At 44.5% G+C, this 26,797-nt stretch overlaps 1 protein-coding gene across 3 annotated transcripts in view; it reads left to right on the plus strand.

Annotated features, from left to right (window-relative positions):
• Window positions 1-26,797, plus strand: part of SUSD4 (sushi domain containing 4) — a 152,383-nt gene that overhangs the window by 48,223 nt on the left and 77,363 nt on the right. For all 3 annotated transcript variants that reach the window (XM_025388532.1, XM_025388549.1, XM_025388540.1), the window contains one exon: window positions 25,266-25,478. In XM_025388532.1, coding sequence (XP_025244317.1) covers window positions 25,266-25,478 — 213 coding nt within the window. The remainder of the gene's footprint in view (window positions 1-25,265; window positions 25,479-26,797) is intronic.

Consider the following 26,797-nt stretch of genomic DNA (forward strand, 5'->3'; position numbering starts at 1 on the left):
AACCACCCAGGGTATGCCTGTGTGGAAGGAGAGCAGCCAGCTCAGGCCCAGAGGGAGCGCCTGGTGTCCTGGTCTTGTTCTACGTGCTGAGTGCATTTCAGCTCACAGGCACAGTGCTTCTTAAAGACTACTCCATTCCCACCTTCCCTCCCCTGATGATGTCGTCACATTACAAACAGAACAGGGCAGATACTGCATGAGGCACTGCTGTCTCTTTTAGGTGTGCGATGTTTATTGAGATGTTGGGGACAGAGAGAGAGAAGATAAAATTGCTTTTTCTACATTCACCTACTTTTTTTTTAAAGGACAAAAGTGTAACTCCCAGAAGAAATCATTTAACAAAGAAATCTCTCCTGGATGAGCAAGAACAAAGGGAAGCTTCGGGAGGGCTTAGGAGGTATCCCTGCATCAGGCATTGTGCTAGCTCTTAGGAGCACTTCTTTTAATCCTCATCACAATGCAGTGGGTGTTCACCTGGCTTCGCTGAATAGAAAATAAAGTCATAGGAGGAAAGTAACTTGTCCAGTCAAGACCACCTTCCTAATAAGTGATACGGCTGAATTTGAACCCAGATCTAATTGGCTTCAAGCCCTTGCCTTTTCCACCATCCACCCCTCCCACCAATACTTGTGCCATGAAAAAGGTAAGGGAGGGGCAGCATGCTCCTAAGCTTTACTTTCTTTGTTAGTTGGAAGTGACAGTGTGAAACTTTTTATTTTATTGACAAACATGAAGAAACCATGGATTAAAATTCAGCAAGAAGAAACATGCCCCTAGAAAAGAAGCTGATCCTATTGAAAGAGCAGCTGTATTCCCTCCTACCTGTGAAAACCAGTCTGTCTTGTGTTTCCTGTTGTCTCATGTTGGTGTGTTGGTGAATTTTCAGTGTATGCTTTGGGTAGATGCAGGTGACCCAGGAGTGGATTAAGGGGGTGTATTGTGAGCAGGTTATTAACCCAGTCTGCTGAAAGGGGCAGAGCCTGCTGGGCTCGTTCATCTTGCATTAAGAAGGGCAAGCATTGACGAGCTCCCTGTGAAGTCAGAGCAACTCAGGGCAGCAAATCTGGGGCAAATGGGCTTCCTGGCCTCATGAGAGACATTGATTTGAGTTTAATAATAATAACAAATATAATAATAAATTTCCTTTTGGGAGTAAAGGAGAAATATGAACTGTTGGCAAAGACCATTTACCCAAGTTTCTTGAGGACTTTCTGAAAGACTAAATGCAATTTCAAAACAAAGTACCTCCAGGACCAGGTGGAGATACAAGAATGTCCAAAGACTCTGCTGCCTGACCTGAAGGCCTTTGTCTGTTACAGGAAAGGGGTCCCAATCCAGACCCCAAGAGAGGGTTCTTGGGTCTCATGCAAGAAAGAATTCAGGGAGAGTAGTCCACAGAGTAAAGTGAAAGCAAGAGGAAAAAAGAATGGCTACTCCATAGACAGAGCAGCCCAGAGGGGCTGGTTGCCCATTTTTATGGTTATTTCTTGATTTTATGCTAAACAAGGGGTGGATTATTCATGCTTCCCCTTTTAAGACCATATAGGACAACTTTCTGATGTTGCCATGGCATTTGTAAACTGTCATGGCGCTGGTCGGAGTGTAGCAGTGAGGACGACCGGAGGCCACTCTCGTCGTCATCTTGGTTTTGGTGGGTTTTAGCTGGCTTCTTTACTGCCACCTGTTTTATCAGCAGGGTCTTTATGACCTATATCTTGGGCTGACCTCTTATCTCATTCTGTGGCTTACAATGCCTTAACTATCTGGGAATGCAGCCCAGTAGGTTTCAGCCTCATTTTATCCAGCTCCTGTTCAAGATGGAGTTGCTCTGGTTCACATACCTCTGACACTTCCATCAGCCTAACCTCTGGTTGATGATGCCTTTACAAGGTCCGTGCTGCCTGTCTCATTGTCATCTCCAAGGTCCCCCTCCTCTCCTAGGTGCATCTCCCTGCCTCAGACACCCTCTCTTGCCTTCTTTGGCCAACCAGATCCTACAGCCTCTAGGGATGGTTGTATAGGGAGGCGGAGGGGGCCAGACAGACCTGCATTCGGATCCTGCCCTGTGACCTACTAACTCGGGGACCTTGGGCAAGTTACTCGACTTCCCTGAGCCTCTGACTCCTTGGTTATAAAATGGGCGTGTGAATGTGAGCCCCAGCTCAGTCTGCCTTTTGCCCTCCACTGGGCATGGTTCTGACCTAGTAGTTCCATCCTAGACCTGGAAGAAGTCCTTTTGAATGGGGCAGCATTCTGTCACAGACTCATCTTCAGAGAAGGAGGAGGCAGATTGATGGGCTTCTCCAGGGGCAGTTGTCAGGGGTGAGGAGAGACATCCAGTCCTGCCTGGTGTCTGTCCCGGCTTTGCTCCAACCCCCTTCTTCCAGGTTCCCATGTGGCCAGGAGTGTGGAGGAGAGTGGGGAGGAGCTTGAAGACTGAAGGAGCCATCCCTAGCGATAACCCTGCAAGCCATGGGATGCAGCAAGGCAGTATTATTTCAGCACCCCCATCAGAATGCTATAAAAAGGAGAGATATGCTCCCTTACTTCTCCCCAGAAGTGGCTGGCCTTGTGCCGGGTACTGATTTCTGGATAAATGCACCAGTGAAGTTTCTCTCCATCCCCATCCCCCTACCTTTTTTGGGTGCTTAAGATTTTTCCAAGTCATTTTGGGTTGCAGCCTCTCTTCTGCCCTGTTATTCTCCTTGCAAGCCCCTGCTGCACCTCTCTGCATCCTTGGTCACCTTGGTGCCCTTCCTTGCAGGCTTCGTACGCAGATCTTACATCTGAGCCACTTTCCCTGGGTGGCAGAGCTTCTCAACACTTGTGCGTCCCCTTTTCTTCTAGAGTCACACTATAGAATCAGCCCTGTTTTTCTTTGACCTTTTGAAACCCTGCCATTGTTAAGTGTAGGCTTTTAAGACAGACTGTATACGTCTAGCATCCCCTTCCCTTGCAATCAAGACTTCTAATCAGCAGTCTCTTCCTCCCAAGGGCTTGTCACTTTAACTTTAATGTCTAATTCTTGAAACTCAGGCTTAGGTATTGAGGAGCAGCTGCCGTAGTAATCAGATCTGTTCTCTGAGACCAACTTAAAGAGAAATAGCAGAAATTTTTTTTTTTCAGATGAATTTTACCTGGAATTGTAGCCATCTGATGGATTCTTCCTGCCCCCTGCATAGACAAAATCAGACTATGGCAATGCAATAAAGAAAGCGTTTAATAGACAGAAGGCCAGCTGTGCTACATGGAAGATGGAGTGATTACTCAAATCAATCTCTCTGAAAATGCAGACGCTAGGGTTTTTCAAGGATAGTTTGGCAGGCCAGGGAGTCCACTTGTGGGTGGGGCCACAGGACCAGTTGGTGGAGTCCGCAGGTCCAGGTGGAGCCGTTGGTAGTCAGAAATGCAAAAACCCGAAAAAACATCTCAAAAGGCCAATCTTAGGTTCTGCAATAGTGACGTTATCTGCAGGAGTAATTAGAGAAGTTGTGTATCTTCTGACCTCCAAAATAATTGCTGGTAATGATTTACGTCTACACCTTAGCAGAATTCAACCTTCTAACATCCTCCTAACCTGATGGCCCTTCATTAGCTCTGCAAAGGCAGTTGAGCTTTGGGGGAAGACCCGCTATCATTTAAACTATAAACTAAATGTCTCCCAAACGTAGCTTGGCTTACACCCAGGAAATGAGCAAAGACAGCCAGCCTGTAAGGCTAGAAGCAAGATGGGGTCAGCCATGACAGATTTATTCTACTGTCATCATTTTGCGAAGGTGGTTATAGAACTCTAGTATAGAAAACGTAAATTAAGTGGTGGTCTCAGAGTTCCACTCCCTCAGCCTCCTCTTTCCCATCTGAGGCAGAGCCTGAAAGAAACAACCTTTGTTCTAGGGGAGAAAGTTCTCAGCAGGTAGAGAACTCATCAAATACTCTCAGATAAGATTTCTGGAGTGTATTATTTCATTTTCATGCTTCTGTTAAAGACATACCTGAGACTGGGCAATTTACAAAAGAAAGACATTTAATGGACTCACAGTGCCACGTGGCTGGGGAGGCCTCACAATCATGGCAGAAGGTGAAAGGGACATCTCACATGGCGGCAGACAGGAGAAGAGAGCTTGTTCAGGAAAACTCCCTTTATAAACCATCAGATCTCTCTTGAGATCTCTTATGCACTATCATGAGAATAGCATGGGAAAGACCCGCCCCCGTGATTCAGTGACCTCCCACCAGGTCCCTCCCACAACGTGGGAATTATGGGAGCTACAATCCAAGATGAAATTTGGGTGGGGACACAGTCAAACCCTATCATGGAGCATTTTCAGCTCATCTTCCTATTTTTGAAATCTTTCTATCCCACTCATGTCTCCCTCGGTCTGTGGGTCATGACATCATCACTGCTCACCAACGAGCACCGTACCCTGAGTCTTAGATGTGATGCAAGTTGTAGATCTACATAACTTTCAGCTCTGCTCCACCCACCCCGCTGAGGTCAGATTTCTGCTCACTGAATGTTTATCCAGGACTTGGTGTGGTGTTTCCTTCAGTGCTCATTACTCCATGGGTCAGGCATTGTTTTCCCCTTTTGCCAGAGTGAGTTTGGGGAGATGAAAAGGTTTAGTAACAGGCATAAAGTCACAAAACTAAATGATGGTAAAGCTGTTACTGATCTGGACCCCAAGAGAGGGTTCTTGGATCTTAAGCAAGAGAGAATTCGAGGCAAATCCATACAGTAAAGTGAGAGCAAGTTTATTAAGAAAGTAAAGGAATAAAGAATGGCTACTCCATAGGCAGAGCAGTTCTGAGGGCTGCTGTTTTGCTATTTTTTAAGGTTATTTCTCAATTATATGCTAAATAAGGGGTGGATTATTTGTGAGTTTTCCCGGAAAGAGGTGGGCAATTCCTGGAACTGAGGGTTCCTCCCCTTTTTAGACCATATAGGGTAACTTGCTGATGTTGCCATGGCATTTGTAAGTTGCCATGGCGCTGGCAGGAGTGTCTTTTAGCATGCTAATTAATGTCTTATAATTAGTGTGTAATGAGCAGTGAGGATGACTAGAGGTCACCTTCATGGCTATCTTGGTTTTGGTGGGTTTTGGTCAGCTTCTTTACTGACCTTTTATCAGCAAGGTTTTTGTGACCTTACCTTGTGCTGATCTCCTTTCTTATCCGGTGACTTAGAATGTGTAACCTTCTGGGAATACTATAGTCCAGTAGGTCTCAGCCTTATTTACCCAGCTCCTATTCAAGATGGAGTCACCCTAGTTCAAATGCCTCTGACACTACTACCCCCTCAGGTTTGATAATTTACTAGAACAACTCGCAGAACTCAGGAAGATAAAGGATATATAGGATATAAAGGATACAAATCAGAACCAGCCCAGAGAAGACACACATAGGGTAAGGTCTGGGAGGGTCCCACATGCAAATCTTTCATGTCCTCTGAATGCATCACCCTGCTGGTACATCCATGTATATCACTAGGCTCACCCAAGCTTTGGTGTCCAGAGTTTCTACCAAGGCTCCATTACATAGGCATGATTGATTAAGTCATCAGCCACGTGGTTGGACTCAATCCGCATGCCCCCTCTCCTTGTCAGAGGTCAGGCTGATATCACATGACTCAAAGCCCCAACCCTCTAATCACATGGTTGATCTTTCTGGCATGGCCAGCCCCCATCCTGAGTCACCTCTGTAGCATAAACTATCTGGAGATTGCCATCAGTCGCCTTGTGAGCATAAACTATCAAGGCTCACCATGAATAATAAGATACTTCTATAAGGAAATTCCAAGGGTTGGACAAAACTCAGGAAGCAGGGACAAGGCCAGCCAAATTCTTTGTTACGTAGTGGAGCTATATTTACTCTTTTCCACTTGCCTGTTTCCCCAGACTTGCTCTGCTTGGTGTCTTGACTTCTATCAGCATGTTGCCATGACTTGTTACCAGGTAACATCACTGTGTTCCTACGCTGGAAATGGCCTAGGAAACATAATGGGTTTTAGCCTCCCTTTCCTCACCTGCCTCCCTGGCTGATGGGTGACACCGTCAGTAGAGAGAGAGGAAAATGTAGGGATTTTCCTTGAATTCGGAATGAGGGAGCCCAACCTCATGGCTGTACCTCCATAATTGCAGTCAAATGTGCTGCCCTTGGGCCTCAGTTTAACAATCCAGGTATCCAGGCCATTCTCAAATTGCATTTGAACAGCCTTTTGGAGTTTTCAAAGCACCAGGGATTCTTGCCTCCCAGGTGCTCCACAGCTCTGAGAGATGGACAGGCTAATTCCACATGCCTCTGTTTTTAGATGTGGTCATGAGGCTCTGGAAGCTTCTCTAATTTGCCAAAGGTCATGTATCAGTGAGGTGATGGAACCTGCCTAGCAGCCAGGATTTAGAGCCAGGCGCCCTTTCCCCAGCACCAGCCAGTCTGACCCTATCCCCAGAGAGCCCAATTGAGTGATTTGATACAGATCACTTTTTTCTGTCCTGCAGAGTTGAGGCCTAGACAGCTTTTAGTTCCTAGCCTATCCTATTTGCCCACTAATGAGACAAATTGTAGGCTCCATAAAAAATTAAACAGCAGCTGCTTCATTTTCTTCCTATTGAACTTTGAAATGATGATGCTCTCATTTGCATGGCTGCTCAAGGTATGAATATCTGGGCCTGCAGGATCCAAGAGTCCTTAAATTTAACCAGAATCATATGTTTTTTTCAGATTGGCTGGTGTAAAATATTTTGAGAACCATTCATGAACCGAACCATTAGCTGTACAAATGGAGCACGTGATTTCTGCTCACCCTGTTGGCTGCTAATTAATAATACCTTCCTGGTGGAGGTACTACCTGCAGGCTTCTCACTGGAATAACATCAAAGAGATGAAATTAGAAAATGAATTTAGTTTAGAGCAAATCAGCAAACAGCTGAATCCTAGAGCATAAAGTTCTATACTGCTCTCAGCAATGAAAGGACACAGACAGATACAATGCAAGCCCCTGTTGTGCCTAAGTTCTCAGTACAGATTTTTCTGTTTTGTTTTCTGCCCTGTAATGATAGTACAGCCTGCATTTTGACACTAGAGAAAGGAAGACTTATTTGCTTCTATGTTGTAGAGGTTTGAGGATTTATAATGTTTTGCAAGAAAAACAAACAACAAAAAATCTGAGCCTATTTCTGAATAAACAAGAATCTGTTTGCAATTTGTTCCTTGCACTCATCTTACATGAGTTGATTCCCATATCTGACTATTCACAAACACCGTCTACCTCCATCACTACTGTAACATGCCACTTAAACCATAAATTAGGGTAGAAATCTGCAGATAAAAAGGGCCAGTGCCTCCATGCCCTTTAGTGACTGTGATTATCATCATTAGTATTATTATCATTATTTGGAAGCAAAGCTGTTCAGCAGCAGCACAGGCTGCCTGGAGAGCACTAATGTCATATGTAGCATTTCCTTTTATCCTCCAGGTAGTGTTTAGGCTAAAACCAGAGAGAAACATATTTGTTTTGGGAACTGGTGGTATTTCATCAACCCATTTCTGATTCACTTCCTTTCTTTACAAACCGACTAACTCCATTGACAGCATATTTATAGAACAGTGTTTCGGAAATTAAGTAGCTTCAGATAGGATGTAACGATTCATTATCAATCCTGAGCAGACGGCTGCTTTTTCCTCGGCATCCATCTGTGTTATTTCTCTCCTCGTCTCATGGTACCTGCCTAGTGTGAACACCATTTATTTGCAGCATGCAGGCTACCCTCTTGGGGAGGAGAGCTATAAAGCACACCCACACATTCTACATGTCAGCACTGCAGACCTTCAGAGTCTTGGGAAACTCAGACTGAACGCCACTCCTCAGGCAGGGAGATGATTTAGGGGGGCCACTAAAGGGACATTATGTTATTTGCAGGCACCTCTGTGGAATTTAATACCCACCAAAACACAGCTAGTCCTCTGTGCCACATGCCTCTAGAGGCACCTCATTGCTTTGTTTTGAATCTTTGAGACTGTGTCTGTTGAGGGCCACGTGGGCCATTTCTGGCCCACCCTCAATTTAACATTCTGTGCCATTAGAGTTCATTTTTTAAAATAGCATTTTTTTCTTGATTATGAATGTTCATTGTAGAAAATTGGAAGAAACAGAAATGTGTAAGGAAAAATAGAAAAATCACCCATCAACATTCAATCTTAAATAGCATGGTTAATATTTAGGTATATTTCTTTTCATTTTTTTCCATGTGCACGCATCGTTTTTGTGTATTCACTCAAAAAAGAATCATGCTATATACACTTTTGCACTGTTTCTTTTGTTGTTGTTGTTGTTTTGTTAACATGTATATGGGGAATTGTCCCATAATCATTAACACTAATAATTAGCGAATCTTCAAAAATATAGTTTCAGTGGTTTCTGAATAGATGGTTAGCAATTGTTTTGGCTCAGGTGCCTCGTAAAGAGGTGCTCCTGAGAAAGTCTGACCCTGCTTGGGAATCGGGGTGCTATGAGATTTTATAAAAGCCTTTCCAGTGGAGGGATAGCAGGGGGCCCACATCCTTGCTGCAGCCCAAGGTCATAGCATCACAGCTGTGCTTATGTAAATATCACAGCACTGGGTTCAGAGGCTGGTTCTTCCACACAGAGCAGCATCCAGGTCACTGACCTCTCTGTCTGGTTAAAGGCACTGTCCCAAGGCTGTCCAGCTTGGGGAGAGAAATGGCCCTCCAGGACCATGGGACTCAGTAAGATAAAATGAGCAGCCCTTTCAGGCCTGCACCTGAAAGTGTCCAGGTCCAACTTATCACCAATGGGCCATCAGTGAAGCCCACCTGTCAGTCCCAGGCACACCCTGGTCCTCTCCAGCCACGGTGCTGGAGTTCTTGAGTAAACCAGATGTTAGAATTCAGAGACACAACTCCAGTGGAGTTGATGTGGAACTCTCTAAGCACAGAGGTCACACAGGAGAAACCAAATTATCCATGATTTATGAGTGGTAAAATAGGATCAGAAAAGTCTCTGCCAGTCGAATATATGTCAGGATGTTATTCAAAAAGACTAGTCTTTTGGTAGAATGCATCTTGTCCTCAGGAATTCCTTTCATCCAGGCCTCAGGTATTCTAGAATAGCTGCCACCAGGATTCATACCTGTTCACACCAAACTTACACACCAGGATTGATGCTTAGTGTGGAGAATGAGACAAGAAATGTTACCGTCCTGTATTTCTCTAAATTAAATATGATCCAGCCAGCATCTTGGGCACTCCTATTCTGAGAGGGCTCAGGTTGCCCCTTAGGCACTCAGTCCTACTCACGGTAGCCCCTCCCCAGTCCTGAGCACCACTTCAAACCTGGTGCTATGACCTGCGAGTAGAACCTAGAGAGGTCCTGTTGCTCCCCTCTTATCCCTGGAGAAGCTCTCCAGGGTCTCTGTCCTCTATTCTGCTTCTCCCACAAGAAGCTTTCTTCTGCTAACAAAGATAACCGATAATGAATAGGTAGACAGCAGAGTGCAGGTGTAAGTGCACTCCTTTTATCCTCAGCCATTCAAAAGAAGGAGGCTGATCCATGTGTAGTGGTGTGCAGATATCTCCAAGATAGTTGGGGTGTGTACTGGGTTGCCTCTTTATATTTAATTATGCTACCTCTGTAATTTTACTTTGAATCCCTGTGGTTTGTTACAGCAAGGTGTTTTTGTTTGTGTTGTATGTCTTATCCTGTTAAGCTTGGAGATGGTTGATTAGAAGAGGGAGAAAAACAACAACTCTCTTTCTGCATCAGAAGAAGAATGTTTCCCCAATTTTTTATAGTCAGAGAATGACATACTCTATACAAGTCTTTTTGGATGAGTTCATATAATCATCCTTATAAGTAAATCCTTTATGTTTCATCCTCGTTTAGAGGGAATTCTTTATATTTCATGGTCTTTGTGATTTTCTGGGAGATAACTTTTGGTAGTGGTCTGAAGTACGTGTGCCATCAGGTCAAGATGCCATTCCAGTAGGGGGCAAAGTATTGTAGGCCCACCTCAGAGGATTGTTTTGCTGCCCTCAGAATAGAAGGAAACCCAGATTAGGGATCTGGCTCCCAGGTTCTAGTCCCTCTTCTCAGAGCTGTGGGAGCTGGCACAGTTGTTTACATTTTTTGGTCTCAAATTTCTCAACTATAAAATGAGGGAAGTTATTTAAGTAAATTCTAAGATTTTTATCCAGCAGTAACATTCTGTAATTTCATTATTCCTGAACACTTTCAGCTCATATATGCTTATATATTATTTCTTAATGTATTAGGCCATTCTCGCATTATTATAAAGAAATACCTGAGACTGGGTAATTTATAAGGAAAGAGGTTTTATTAGCTTACAGGTCTGCAGGCTGTGTAGGAAACATGATGCTAGCATCTGCTGGGCTTCTGGGGAGGCCTCAGGGAACTTACAATCATGGAGGAAAGTGAAGTTGGGGAGCAGGTGTCTCCCATGGTAGGAGCAGGAACAAGAGGGTGGGGGAGGTGCCATACACTTTAAAACAACCAGATCTCAAGAGAACTCACTCACTATCACAAGAACAGCACTAAGGGGATGTGCTGAACCATTCATGAGAAATCCAACCCCATGATCCAATCACCTCCCACCAGGCCCCACCTCCAACACTGAGGATTACAGTTCAACATGAGACTTGGGTGGGGATACAGATCCAAACCATATCACATAGTTTTCAGAAGTTTCCTATAAAAATCCCATTTGACTTAAATAGCCTTGAAAAAAAGATGAAAACACTTTGTATTTAAAATATGTTACTATTTAAATAAGTTATCCCACTGTATTCAGATAAAGGATCTGCTTTATCTGCTTTATTGGGATCTGATCCCAATAACTGATCAATAAGTAGCTGCTGTTGTCCAAGGACAGCATGGGGGGAAAGAACAGAACTAGTGGCTACCAGAACATCTGGGAAAGTTTTTTATGATAAACTTATAAAGGTGATAGAAGCAAGATTTTCCTCAAGCTAATCTTTAAAACAAACAAAGTAACGACAACAACAACAAAACCCAGAGCCCTGATCTTGTTACTTGACTAAGCGTGTATTGAGGTTCACCTGTCACAAGCACTGCAGATAAGCCGGGTAATGAAAGAACATAGTCTTCCTGCACACACCCTCTGAAGTCAGCCAGCGCTTTCTATTTCCCATAGTATCTTCTATTTCACATAGTGTCTTGTTCTTCCTCCCCATCTCCAGTCCCCCCGCAAAAGTCCCAGTGGCACTTGAGAATCTGCATAGAGATTGAAAACCTCACATGCGATCTGGACTCTAGTTTACGAATGAGCCATGTAGAGGAGGGAATATTCAGTATCACTAAAAAAAGAGTGTTTGAAAGTTGTTACTATTAACAGTTGGATTTTCATAAAGCAACTGTGAGAACTAATCCTATCAAACTGTCATTGATCTCATGGGGTTGTTGCATGGATGAAATGAGATTGTGTATGTAAAACCCATTGTAAACTGTGAAGTTGTATCCATGTGGAAAACATATTTTAGTATTGCACTAAAGCTGCTGCTCACAGAAAAGAAAGGAAATTTGATTTCATAAAAAAAAAACGAAACAAAACAAAAAAAAAGACAAATAGCCATAGGCATGTTGAGATTGCCCCATGCATTGTCTTCTGGGCTGCTTCAGTCTAAGTGCTTGTGCTTTGGGAGGTTTTTACCAATTTTTGTCAAGAAAAGGCTGGCTGGATGTGGTGGCTTATGCCTGTAATCCCAGCACTTTGGGAGGCCAAGGAGGGAGCCACCTTCTGGAGTTAGAGATCAGCCTAGGCAACATGTTGAGATCCTGTCTCTATAAAAATAAAATAAAAATAATTAAAATAAATTTAAAAAGAAAAGACTATAAACAGTAGAATTTAGAAGTGGAAGGGACCCCCCCCAAAAAAAAAAAAACTCATCCATATGCTTCATGTAGTGATAAGATATTAACACCCAGAAAGATCAAGTTACTTGTCTAGCATCACAGGGCTAGCTAGACAGGCAGCTTTCATTATACTCAATAAGGTTGTGCTTTAGAAAAGAGCCACATCTTTGACTATATTAATCAGTTAAAAAAATTATCTGTTGGCTTATGCCTGTAATCCCAGCACTTTGGGAGGCCAAGATGGGCGGATTGCTTGAGCTCAGGAGTTCAAGACCAGCCTGGGCAATATGACAAAATTCTGTCTCTACCAAAAATATAAAAAAAATCCAGGCATGGTGGCACACACCTGTAGTCCCAGCTACTCAAGAGGATGAGGTGTGAGGATAGCTTGAGCCTAGAAGGTGGAGGCTGCAGTGAGCTGAGATTGTGCCACTGCACTCCAGCCTGGGTGACAGAGTGAGACCCTATCCCCCCAAAAAATTATCCGTGCCTTCTTCAAATGTTTTGACAATTGATAATCTTAAAACTTACAAATGCAAGACTTTCCTGCCGCCATCTTCCTGTTGATGAAGTGAATCCTCAGATCTTCCTGATGAGTGGTTTTCTGTGCTTGCTTGATTTTGAATAGATGAAGGTTTATTCTGTTTTCCCATGATATAATACCACAATCTGGAAGAATTTTGTGATGTTGCTGGGCATGCTTTTATAGAGCAGTTTCATGAGACTGGAGTGAAAATCGCATTATGAGTTAGCATTGTTATCAGTTTTATTGGAGCTGAAACTGAGTGAAAGGATTTAGGAATAATTGGGTAATCAAAGTGAATTAAATCAAGAGGGGGAAAATATCAGTTCTGGCATCAAATGGGGACTGCAATGACTTCCACATCTGTGGTCTTTATCCATTTTAATCAAGTCTAAATTATGCTATTAAGACTTATTTTTGTGACGTTTACTTGTTCAGACATAGCCGACTTTATATTCATCTCTGAATATTTCTTGAAACATTAAAGCATTCTCACTATTTCTAGGCAAGAGTTACCTAATTTGATTAGCATCCAAATATTCAGAGTTGCAACTGTGTTTACAATCATGAGTGCAGTGTTCAATGTGGTTTCTGTGTAATAGAATCTGGATACTAAGCCTTCAGCCCACATAGATGAATTCTGCATCCCCCAACTCATTCCCATGTCTTCAGAAAACTAAGTTTAAGTATGCCTTGTTGGTATAAATTTGCTATAATAAATAGTATATCATGCTATATGGCAGAAGTATCACTATACTAACTAGCCCAGTCTTGCTTTCTGGTTTTCTTTTGTTGTATTTCCCAAGGGGTACTGATTTTGCAGTGAAAAATCTATTTAGCCTAATAAATGGTAACAGTAATCAACTTCCCCTCCCATATCTTAAATATGTAACTGACAATACACTGAATTAAGGAATGACATAGCACTAAATTCACAAACAAGACAATTTTGGGAACCTTTGATTTCTTTGTTGAATTTTTTGTATTGTCTCTTATTAGAAAATTTGTCTTCAGCCTCTTTTTTTGCTCCAAGCTCTCCGCATAAATCTTAGAATCCTTGGTGTTCCCATTTGGTGGTTGGGTTTTGCTCTTGCTTAGACTCATGGGTGCCCAGGAACATCATGATGTGCTTCCCCCTGCAGAGAGCCTATGAATGGACGTGCAGTCAGGGAGGTTTCACATCATCAGGATTCCTATCCCAGAAAAGCAGATGTTCATAGCTCTGGGAATGGAATGAGACCCTTGTGGAGAGCCTATAAATGGATACATGAGGGGCACCTGTTCATATGGATAAGATAGGGATATAAACGCCCTCATCTTGCCACAGCTCTTCTAGGCCTCTTTAGGGTTAAGACATACTCCCTTCTGAGAATTTCTGGTCTAACTGGTTGTCTAGCTTCACATCCTGTTTCTGTGGATTGTTTGTAACCAGCCTTTGCTGCAACTGTTACTGCTGATTAAAATATCTTACTAATCATAGGTTATGGAAAGACCGTGTTTCTGTTTTAAGGCTCTGTTAGAAATTACTGATGCACACACTATATTGTAAATTCCTATCTCTGTATACTGTACTTCTGCATACAGATGTTATGTTAAAGAATTACTTCATCCCCATGTGACCATCTCACCTCATAATCAAACGACCCTAAATCCCTCACTAACCTACCCCCACCCTCACTAAACTTAATAATAAATGCTGGTGTATCCCGTGCATTGGTGGTACCGTGGGACCAGAAGGAGGTGACCCCCCTGGACCCAGCTTTCACTAACTTGTGTGTGTCTATTATTTCTCGACCTGCTGATCCACCTGGGAACAAGGAAAGAGCCCCGTTGCATTGCGGGCTGCTGGCCAGATCCCTCAATACTACTATAAGGTCACAATTTGCAGATAAAAAACTATTGAATGTCCTAGATGTAACCTCACTCTTTGGAAGCCTCAGGTTCCCATTGTTGGTTCAATGAATGCCTCTCCGCTCCTTCCCCCAGTGCCCAGCACTGTTTGTTGATGGAGTGAATATATAAACAGATTATAATTTTTCTTTCTTCATCTCTATTTTTTAAAATTCTTTTCTCTCCTTCCCTTTTCTTTTTAAAAACCAAGAGCTGAAGTTTTCCTAAACAGAGATTGTTTAGACTGGAACAGCTGTCAAGGAACACTAAATAATGATCTGGTCATGGACATATGTGTTATCAATGATTTTGGGGGTGTTTTTGAGATAGGGTCTTGCTCTGCTGCCCAGGCTGGGGTGTAGTGGCAAAATCAGACCATAGCTCACGATAGCCTCGAACTCCTGGGCTCAAGTGATCTTCCCACTTCAGCCTCCTGAGTAGCTAGGACTATGGGAGCATACCACCAGGCCCAGATAATTTTAATTTTATTTATTTATTTATTTAGAGATGTGGTCTTGTTATGTTGCCGAGGCTGATCTGAAACTCCTAGACTTAAGCAAAGCGATGAATTTTTATAAAGCAATCGCATTTCCTTATTGATGTTAGTTGCAATTTTCACAGTGTGTCTGTATCTCCTGCTGTTTCTAGTGCCTGCTGGTTCTGGGACATTCTCTTATTCTCCTGGCCCACACGGGCGTCTCCTTCAGAGGCGGGTTAGTTTGGGTGTGCTTTTCTTCTGCTCCATCTCTTTGACAGTTGAGGTATTCCCAGGCAGCCCTGGGGTCTGGGTTAGTCAGTCTTTGTAACATTTTCTGGAAAATGTTTGGCAGCCCCTGAGCTACCTGTCATTGGGGCAGGGGGCCCTCAGAATCTTTGAGCCTGACCTTGCCTCAGGGTGAATCTCCAGAACATGTAAAACTTCTCTAGACTTAGGCTCAGGAGGAGTCCTCCATCTATTGTTGGTGCAGACACACACCTGGAAGCAACGTCAGGATGGACATTGGTGGCAAGAGCATGGACCAGCCTGAAGTACAGTTGACTGCAAAGTGGCTGGAAATTTCTGGCATGCCAGACAGTTCTGTGTTGTCAGACCACTAACAGCCAGGAGCACTGTGTTTTGAAATATTAGTGTTAGAGACTTGGTTTATTTGTTTAATAGGTTTTGCTTAATATGATTTCCTTATTGTTGCCTCTTTCCTCGTCTTCTTTTCATTGCTGATGCCTTGGTCTAGATACAATATTAGCTCAAATAGTTGCTGGGCATTTGTCTTACTCTGGATAAGTCAGGCTATCGTTGGACATGTTCATTTATGAGTTAAGGTCTGTATTAGTCCGTTCTCACACTGCTATAAAGACATACTTGAGACTGGGTAATTTATAAAGAAAAGAGGTTTAATTGTGCTCATGGTTCTGCAGGCTGTATAGGCTTCTGCTTCTGGGTAGGCCTCAGGATACTTACAATCATGGTGGAAGGCAAAGGGGAAGCAGGTGCGTCTTACGTGGCTGGAGCAGCAGGAAGAGAAAGCAAAGGGGAAGGTGCCACACACTTTTAAACAACTTGTGAGAACTCTATCAGGAGACAGCACTGGGGGATGGTGCTAAACCATTAGAAACCAGCCCTGTGTTCCAATCACCTCCCACCAGGCCCCACCTCCAACACTGGGGATTATAGTTCAACATGAGATTTGGGTGGCCACATGGAGCCAAACCATATCAGGTCATTCTAAGAGCAAGGGATTTTGAGATGATGGGAAACTCAAGGTGGTGTAAGGTGAGGTGTGTGTTGGCAGTAAGGAGATGGTTAAAAGGCCCCTCATTAACAGATCCTCCAGAACCGACACGATTCATTTTAGTTTGTGTCCTTTACTAACATGCCCAGATGACTAAACTTTGTCTTTAAAAATAGGCAAGATTTTTTGAAGTTTTTCCTCTCATGGGACAGAAAGATTCCTTCCTCAGCATAAAGGGTTATTGATGCACAGAGATATTTTACCAGTTGGGTGATTTACCTGCTTTGCTGGTGATGAGAAAAAGGCAGATCTTAGTCTATGGGAAGCTAGATGAGAATTTTTAGAAGTAAGGAGGGGAAAGCCCTTAAGTGGGTCAAGAAGGGACTTCTTCAAGTTTACCATGTCCTTCTCTCTTTATTTTACTGCTGAGGGCAATACGTACTCCAGTCTCTAGAACTAACTCTATTTCATGAAACCAATATCTGACTTAGGTTGTGTTCTCCCCAAGAACACCATTCATCCCCAGGAATGTGGTACAGACTATGCTGTGGTCAATAGATGTTTGAGAACTGATTGCCTGGATTCTGGGATGTTTTAAGTGACAAGTCAGGATCCCGGGCCCCATCACACTGAGACTGTGTGCTAGGAGGTGTGGGCTTTGGGGGAAGCATGAGGGTTGTATTGTATAGAATCATTAAATATTACAGCATTGCTATTTGCTCAGCCCTGTTTTAACAGATACAAAGACTCAAAAACATTTTAAACTGTTCTTTCCCTAAAGAGTTTATATAATATCATGAAGATCTGAGTCATTCACAAACTGAGATATGATAGGAAAAGGCTAAGTAGAGACAACATTGTTAGCAGCAAGAACGTTGGACTGCAAGTCAGAAGCCTCAGAGTTTAGTCCCAGCCCCATGCTTAGCTGTTAGAGTGATTTTTCAGTTAGAATAACCCAAAAGATTGCTTTTCACACCTTTCATTTTTATGATTCTTTTAAAAGACTTCTTATGTTGTTCACAGCCTCAGTGTCCTCCTCTGGGGGGTCAAACTAGATGACCACTAAAGTGGCTTTAATGGCAACCGTGTGAGACTGATAGTGCAATTCGGGATGGGGGATGGGCACGCTTTGGGGTTGGTCTTGATTCCAGTGAGCATTTGCAAGCCCGTCTGTTTAAACTTTCACAGGGATGCCCTTTTTCGCTAGCCCCAGGACCCTCTCACTAAGTCAGTGCATACAAAATCAATTTTTGTGTGTATATCCTGTTTCTTCCTCCAAAGCCTCATATAGCAGTTTACAGAGAAATGGAAACCCAGCCTTAGTTCTAAATTGATTTGGCTACATTTGATACACTCTTCCTCTCTAGAATATGACTTTTCAGTTATAATAACCCAAAAGATTGCTTTTCACACCTCTTTCATTTTTATGATTATTTTTAAAGACTTCTTATGTAGCTCACAGTAAAGGTGGTGGGTGGGTTTCAGCAGGGTCAAAAGTAATCCAACCAGAAGTGTCAAGACTTTATAAAGAAACTGAGGGTTTCTTTGCATGAGAAGAGAGGGGCACTCTCAATCCCTGTTATTCACACAGTTTTTGGTTAGGAGAAAAGAAAGAGGGGATTTCAGCCTTCATTGAAAAGCAGAATCCAAATTACAATACTGCCCCTGATTTGTTCCAGAGGTCACAAATGCTGGGCAGGGAAATGGGTGCCAGTGACGGTGATGCCAGTAATGGAGAGGGTGTGTCAGCCCCAGGGAGTACTGCAGTCCAGGAGCCTGCCCCTGGGCTGCTCTGAGCCCAGGACCCAGGTGCTTTCCCCACTAGATGACTGCTTACCAGAACTCAGGGATCCAGAGAGAGAGAGCATCCTCTAGGTGAGGGACATTCAGCATATGTGTCATTCACATTTGTAAAGTACTCTAGTATTTTAGGGAAACTGTATGAGTCTGGGTTCTCCAGAGAAACAGAACCAGTAGGAGGACAGATAGATGTCTCCTTGGAGACCCAGGAGAGCCAGTAGTATAGTTCCAGCTTAAGTCCAAAGGCCTGAGACCCAGGAGAGCCAATGATGTAAGTTCCTGTCTGAGCTCAAGTCCAAAGGCAGAAGAAGATCCATGTCCTTGAAGACAGTCAGGCAGAGAGAAGAGAATTCTCCCTTACTCAGCCACTTGTTCTATTGAGGCGTTGGACAAATTGGATGAGGCCCACCCACCTTAGGGAGGATAATCTGCCTATCTCCGTCTACTAATTCAAGTGTTCATCTCATCCAGAAACACCCTCACACATACATCCAGAATCATGTTTGACTAATGTCTGGGCACCCTGTGGCCCAGTCAAACTGACATATAAAATGAACCATCACAAAGGCTATCTCTTATATATATAAGTGCTCTACTCTGAATTAAATTTAGGAAGAACTACTAAAGGATGCCACTTCTAAGGGCTGATTAAAATGGAATGTTTTCTTCTCCTCCCACTCCCCTCAAAAACAAACATATTGGAATCATTCTGTGAACTCTTTTCTCTTCTCCAAGCTGTGACTACTTAGTTCTCATGCGTGAGCAGAATATGAAGAATGGGAAGGAAATAGGTTGGGACTTTGAGAATACTGGTTCCTAGGATAAGATGATTTGAATGGGCCTGCATACAAATGATTTTCTACTCTGCTTCCCTAACACCTACACCAGCCCACTCCTTAATGGATATGTTATTTGAGGGGGCTGATCATCGTCATTATGGAAGGACACTAGCAGAACAGCTCTTCAGAAAAATGACCCAGGCTGGGAATTGATCTGCTAGGGGATAATTTGAAAAGTAGAATTTGAAGTTCTGGCAGGCCCTAGAAAATTACTATCTTGCTCAATGGAATTAGTTGACCAAGATGAAGAATATTTTCTTCTTGTACCATCTTATCTTCTGATGGCTCTCTTTTCACCACTTATTCTTAATTCCCTGTTCTGTGCTAATGGTTGGAGCCCATGGCCGGCAGCATTCCTGATCCTCAGTGCTGTCAGGAACAGAAACAGTCAGAGGTTAACTATGCTTACTTGAAAACAGAGGAAGTGCATGGGAATGTTCTTTTAAAGGGAAAGGAATAAGCACAGAAAGAGTACAGAATTAAATTCATGAGGAAATTGTGCAGCTCTCACATTGTAACTTCCATGAAACTCTCATCATTTATTTATCAGTGCAGGAGTCATTTTTCTGATGGATTCAGGGCTGGATCTTTAGTTCTCCCTTGAATTGTCTGTCCTTCTCTGAGAGACAACAGCTTTATGGCAAAGAGTGGGGGATATGACCAGCTGAGGGGTCTGTACCTAGCACTCAGCTTTCAGCATGCCTTGTTTGTTAGTAGAGGGTGACTGGTCAAAAAGTGTGTGTTGGGGAACTTAGATGTCTCAGTCAAATCCCTCACATAGACCCACCTCTGGCCCCCCATACTGGAGAGGGAGGAAGAGGCCTGAAGTGTTTGGAGCTGTGGATTGGGAGAAGTTTATAAAAAGTAATTAACGAATATAATCTACTCAGGTTGGGAGAAGAGAGAAAGGTGAAAGGGTATTAGGAGAGAGTGTGTCTGTGCTATAGGAGGGCATTTCACATCTCCCTTGTCTGTGAAATTCATAAGCTCCTGGGACTGTCAGTGCCATTGGTGTTACTGTTTGGTGGGTGGAGGTGGTTCCAGATGGGTCCAACAGGGTAGTTGGCATGAGGCCCCATCCATCCATCTATCCATCCATCCATCCGTCCATCCATCCATCCATCCATCCATCTGTTTATCCACCCATCCAGTCCAACCCATCCATCCATCCATTCCTCCATCCATCCATCTAGCGATGCATCCATTCATCTATCTATCCATTTATCTATTCACCCATCCAGCCAGCCATTCATCTATTCATCCATCCATCCATCCACCCATTTATCCACCCGTATATCCACCCATTCATCCATCCATCCATTTATCCATCTATTCATCTACCCATTTATCCATTCACCTAGCCAACCAGCCAACCATTCATCTATTCATCTATCCATTCACCCATGTATCCACCCATTCATCCATCTGTCCATCCATCCATCCGTCTATCCATCCATCCCTGGCTTTATCCTTCATTAGCAACACTTGTAGAATGTCTGCTTTATACCACACAAACATGCCAGATGCTCAGTGTTCACAGCCCAGTGGGGGAGACCACTAAGTAGAGCAGTGATGATGGTCAGAGTGAGGAACACTGAGAGAGGTGAGCCCAGGGTGCGTTGATGAGAAGAGAGACCTCCTATTCAGACTCTGCAGGGGAGCTTGGAAAGCTCTCTGGAAGAGACACTATTTCAGCTGTGTCCTGGATGATGAGTACATTATTGGGAAAACTTTCCCTTGGTAGAGGTTCTGGCATGACTTCCCTTCCTGCTTCAGTAGGAGACAAGTCCTTTATTCAGGGCCTGGGTCACCTTCCAGCCCACATTCAGGTGGGGACAACTTACCCCACCTGGCTCCCCCTCACTTGTCTTCATCCACAGCCTTTTATTTTACAGTGTTTTACTTCCTGCTGTGTAGAGAACACATTCAGATCTCTTTCATCTTAAAATTTTAATACAACAATAATAAAAACCCTCCCTTGACCCTAGTCCGTGAGCAGCTGCCTCCCTATGTTCTTCTCTTCACACTAAGTATCCTGAAAGAGCAGTTCGTACATACTGTGTCACCATTCCCTCTCCACATGTTGGCAGACAGGCTTCCTCCCCAGGGACAGTCCTTTCCTGTCCCTGCAGCTGCCTGGGCAGTGGTCCCAGTGTTCTCTGTCTTCAGTTAGTGGATGCTTTCAGATCTTTACTTAGTTGACCAATGGGTCACATTGATGTGGCCGTGTCCATTTCTTCCTTCCTGAAATGGTTTTCCTTGCTTTGGGAACACTGGTTAGGTCTTTCTTCTTGATGGTCCTGGATTTTCCATGCCCTTTATATTAGTCCGTTCTCACACTGCTATAAGGACGTACCTGAGACTTGATAAATTATAAAGGAAAGAGGTTTCATTGATTCATAGTTCCACAGGACCAGGGTGGCCTCAGGAAACTCACAACCATGGCAGAAGGGAAAGCAAACACGTCCTTCTTCACATGGCGGCAGGAAGAAGAAATGCAGAGCAAGGAGGGGAAAGTCCCTTATAAAACCATCAGATCTCATGAGAACTCACTCACTATCACAAGAACAGCATGGAGGTAACCACCCCATAATTCAATTACTTCCTACCTGGTCCCTCCCATCACATGTGGAGATTATGAGAACTACAGTTCAAGATGAGATTTGGGTGGGGACACAGCCAAACTATATCGTGCTTTCTGGGTGTCCCTTATTTGTGTGTCCTCAGCTGCTCCTCCCTTCACACTATGCTAGTTCCAGGAGGGCATGCCCACCCATGCCTTGGACTGCTGCCTGGACGTGGATGCACAGCACAGGGCATGCAGAACTTCTGGCTCGTGCTCCAGCTGATGGCTAGACATCTATACCTGGCATCCTCAAGAACTCAGACTCACCACACTCCACACTGAACTCTTCCCCCTTCTCCCTGGGCCCACTCTTCATCTTGTTCTGTTAATCTGAGCACATGGCACCACTGTCTACCCTGACACTGATGCCAGAACCAGGAAGGTATCCTGGATGCCTCTCTTCTCTCTCACTCCCACTATCACTCCCCTATCCAGGAGGTCACCAGGTTTTGTGACTCTGTGTCCTTAATGTCTCTGTAATCCTCTCGGTTCCACTGTCTCTGCCTTGTTTCTGACTCACCTGGAGTACTGCACGAGCCTTGAAATTCCGCAGTTCTCAAATGTCTGCCCTCAGACAAGTGCTAGACTGGCTGTCCAAGAGTAGCCCCACCCCACCCCATGCAGAGAGATCCAGGCTCAATTGATCAAACTGCCTTTGATAAAGCTGCCCAATGACCCTGAGGCGCAACTGGTGTCCTGGAAGCCATTTCAGATTATCTTCCCACCCTTTTCCTGGTCTGTAGCCATCAGTCCTTCACATGGGCACCAGAGAGATCATTCTAAAATGCGAATCTGATCCTAATCACTTCCCTGCTCAAAACTCTCAGTCTTGACCCTGGTGCCCCTCTCTCCCACATCAAATCCAAACACTGAGCTAACACAGAGTTTCCACAGTCTGCCTCCATCTCTTTCCCTTCCTTTATCCCCACAGCCCCACCCCTAGCAGGCACCCTGTCCCCAGCTGGCAGAACCACCTCTTTACTGACAGGTGCTGGGCAGCTTCCCAACTCCATACCTTCCAACCTGCACCCACAAGCACCCTTCCTCCCTTCTGGCTACTCTTCACAAGGATCCCACTCAATGCTTTGCAGAGGTTCCCATCCTCTGTTATGGCACACTCATTTTGCCCTTCTGTTGCCACCCATTGACTGATACATGTGCCCCACCCCAACATTATGAGAGCTGACACTGGTTCTATTTGACTTGGTGTGAGAGAGAATGACTTTCACCTATGGACAGCCAGAAACATCCAGATTACCCAGGTTTCAGGGCTCTGGATAGCTGTGCTTCTAGGCCTTCTAAACTACATAATACCATGAATTCCACTGCTGCTAATTTTTCCACCTCAATAGCATCGTGAATATATGTTTCAATATATGTACACAGCAGGCCCTCCCTTATTCTTGGCCCTAGCTATGGCCCATGACACCCATGTTTGCTTATCTGCCTTCATCCCAGCTATCTGGGCACAAAATGTCTTAGACCTCTTCCTCACCCCAACATCCAGTCAGTTGATAAGGGGAGCCTGAAACCCATGGCTCAGTACCATCATGAATATATGTTTCAATATTCATGATATTCATAAATACATGTTTCAATATTCATGATGGTACTGAGGTAGAAAACCTAGCAGCAATAAAATGGGCATGAGATTGCCTTTCCTTCCAGATGGAAGGAAATGATTGACATCCGTCATTTAGGAACCACTTGATAATCTAGAATACTTTCCCCCAAATTAAAAACATGCAGCCATCATTTAATGACTTTCAAATACCCCTCTGCGGGGCTACAACACAACTCTTGCTACTGGAGTATTCAATCCCAACAGAGCGGCAGCAGGGGGGCTGAGAAGGCTGGATGCTGTCTCCTTTGTAAAAGCATCATCGGTTTGGTAAAATATCAGACCTGATCCTACTTAATAAGTACAAGTGTCAGATGTGGATGCTGTGCCCTCCTCCTGCGTGCCTTCGAACGGCTTTTCCCTCCCCCCAATTCTTTGTCACCTCTGCACAAAGTGAGCACTGTAACAATGACTTCTGGGCATCCTGCCAGTGCCATGCCCCCTGTGCTGTGTGGCTTTCAGCACAGCAACACTGGTAGACGGTCTAGCATCATAAGCCAGGTGGGGAGGGAAGCCAGTGAATCCTACACAAGCACATAAAAGCTGGGGTGGGGGAATTCACCTGCTGCTGAGGAACTTTTGCAAGTGCAGTATGTTAGAGAAAACCAGATATCTTATGCGTTCAATATCTGGGCATCACCTGGAAACCAGGTAAACCTTGCAAGAGCCCCAATGATACTTACTGTCTCCAAGGTCTGGGTTGAGACTTCCCCATCACATCTTGACGGTGTCCAGGCTGACCTGGCACTAGCAGGCTGTGCTGAGGGTGGGGACGGATGGGCACACCAATCCCCATCTACATAGAGTTATGTATATTTGTTCTTGGTACCCATTCAGTAAGGATTTGTCTATTGATTTTGTGAGTAAGAGAATGGAGTAGAATGCCTCTGTAGGGCTCAGGAGTTTCTTGTTCTGGAGTTTGCATTCCTCCCATTGAGGACACGGTTAGAGCATTATGCACACAGCAGACTCTCCCTTATCGCTGGCCCTCACTGTGGCTCATGACATCCGTGTTTGTTTCAGGGATCTGCCTTCATCTAAGCTGTCTGGGCACAAGATCTCTTAGATCCCTCACTCAGCCCAACATCTGGTCAGTTGAAAAAGGGAGCCTGGAACCCAAGTGTCCCAAGTTTGGAGCATTTAGAGTGAGGACACATTAGGAGCATTATGCACACAGCAGACCCTCCCTTTTCCTTGGCCCTAGCCGTGGCTCATGACATCCATATTTGCTTATCTGCATTCATCCCAGCTGTCTGGGCACAAAATTTCCTGGGTCTCCTCCTCACTCCAACATCCAGTCAGTTGACAAAGGGAACCTAGAACCCAGGTGTCCCAGACACCAGCATCCTCCTTGTGTCTCCACTGCTCTCAGCCCATCACCCCTTACCCATACCCTTGCTTGCTCTCCTGCCTGAGCTTCTGGGCTCTCTCTCTTTCAATTAGTCCCTCAAGCTGCTGCCCTCCAACCTCATTTATTCATTCAGCAAATTCGTATGGAGCACTGAATAGAGAGGACACAGTGGTAGATTCTGGGGATGTCAAGATGGAGTCACAGGACTTGTTCTTGGAGGACTTACAGCCTGGGATGAGAGGCAGCTGTTCTGCAGGTAATTCAGCACAGAGCTGTGTTCACGCTACAGCAGTGGAACAAAGTAGGGATGAGGCAGGCGGAGAGTGGAATTAATAAAGGCAGCCGGGTGGAGGAGAAACTTGAATAGGTCTTGAGGAGTGAGTATTCCCCTGGCAGATAGGAGTAGGGGTAAGAGAAAGAGGAAGAGCATTCCCAGCCACCCCTACCATATACCCTGGGTTATAACTACATTCCACTTGTTGCTCCCTAAACATACCCTGCCATCTTCCAGTCCCCAACCATTCATTGTTCATGCCATTTCCACCATTAGAAAACCACCCATGCCTCCCTGCATAGAGTTCTGTCTTGAAATTTCACCCCTTCCTCAAGGCTAGGCTCAGATGCCATCTCCTTGAATCTCTCCCACCCACTTTTCCCTCCTCGACTCTCTTCAGCATTTTGTACATCTTTTATGGCACTTGTCATGTGAAATCCTTTTTGTCTGTTTCCTTCTCCCTCCTACTGTAACTTCCTTGAAAGGCTAACTTGGCCATTGAACAGAAAACTCTACTCAGTGCTTTTCTGAGCAAAGAGCTAACAGCAGAGTGGAATGTGCACTAAAACGGCCTTGGCTTTGTTGGTGGGGTAACTGGAGTGTCCAAGGCGTATAACATCATGCAGGGTCTGCCATTTATGTAGTAAGGCCCTTGGCATTGGGAGAACATATTCACAGGCACCTTTTCCTCTCTTTGTTGATGTAGGGTTTGATGACCTTCAAGTGTGTGCTGACCCCGGCGTTCCCGAGAATGGCTTCAGGACCCCCAGTGCAGGGGTTTTCTTTGAAGGCTCTGTAACGCGATTTCACTGCCAAGACGGATTCAAGCTGAAAGGCGCTACAAAGAGACTGTGTATGAAGTATTTTAATGGAACCCTAGGCTGGATCCCAAGTGATAAGTCCATCTGTGTGCAAGAAGGTAAAGTGCCTACCTCTCCATGGAAGCCGCTTACCTGGCTCAAGTTGCACGGCCACAGGGGTGCCGGGCTGTGTGACAGCTCAATACCCTGGGCTCTTCTCTCTGATGCAGGGCTGCATCTGCATGCTGACCAGAAAGCAGGAGTGTGTAATGAGGGCTGAGATAGAGGGTTAATTTATCTCTGCATTAGAAGTAATACTCTTTTTTCCTCTATCTCAGTTACAATCTAATTTATCACCATTTTTGTCAATGCAAGAGAGCAACTCAGATAACATTAGGGGTATTTATTATTAGGCTGCCAACTCAGCACTCATTTTCATGTTACTCAATAAAATGTGCAGTAAATATACTGTGCAAAAACCGTATTTAGTCATACAGAAGATGTGCGTTGCTCAGAGGATTAAATCAATTACTACTTATCAGTTCTGTGTTAGATGTGATTCATTTAGGAAAAGAAAGAACTGTGACAAGCAGTGACAGATTGACAAGGTAGACATTTATTTCTAGCAATTATCCCTAAATGAATTGGTAGTGACAAGATATTCATTTACTTCTGGCAATTACCCCACATCTGTTGGTTGAAACAACTTTATATACTTTTTTTTGTTTTTACTTTATGTGGATACATTCAAACTTTTTAAAAATGCATGGAGTTTAATTAGAATGTCAGATTGTTGATGAAAAATCTCGGGGGCGGAGCAAGATGGCCGAATAGGAGCAGCTCCAGTCTCCAACTCCCAGCGCCAGCGACACAGAAGACCGGTGATTTCGGCATTTTCAACTGAGGTACTGGGTTCATCTCACTGGGGAGTGCCGGAGGATCAGTACTGGTCAGCCGCTGCAGCCCGACCAGCGAGAGCTGAAGCAGGGCGAGGCATTGCCTCACCTGGGAAGCGCAAGGGGGAAGGGAATCCCTTTTCCTAGCCAGGGGAACTGAGACACACAACACCTGGAGAATTGGGTAACTCCCACCCCAATACTGCGCTTTAAGCAAACAGGCACACCAGGAGATCATATCCCACACCTGGCCGGGAGGGTCCCACACCCACGGAGCCTCCCTCATTGCTATCACAGCAGTCTGTGATCTACCAGCAAGGCAGCAGCGAGGCTGGGGGAGGGGCGCCCGCCATTACTGAGGCTTAAGTAGGTAAACAAAGCTGCTGGGAAGCTCCAACTGGGTGGAGCTCACAGCAGCTCAAGGAAACCTGCCTGTCTCTGTAGACTCCACCTCTGGGGGCAGGGCACAGTAAACAATAACAAAGCAGCAGACACCTCTGCAGACGCAAACGACTCTGTCTGACAGCTTTGAAGAGAGCAGT

Source organism: Theropithecus gelada, chromosome 1, assembly GCF_003255815.1.
Source record: "Theropithecus gelada isolate Dixy chromosome 1, Tgel_1.0, whole genome shotgun sequence".
Taxonomy (NCBI): domain Eukaryota; kingdom Metazoa; phylum Chordata; class Mammalia; order Primates; family Cercopithecidae; genus Theropithecus; species Theropithecus gelada.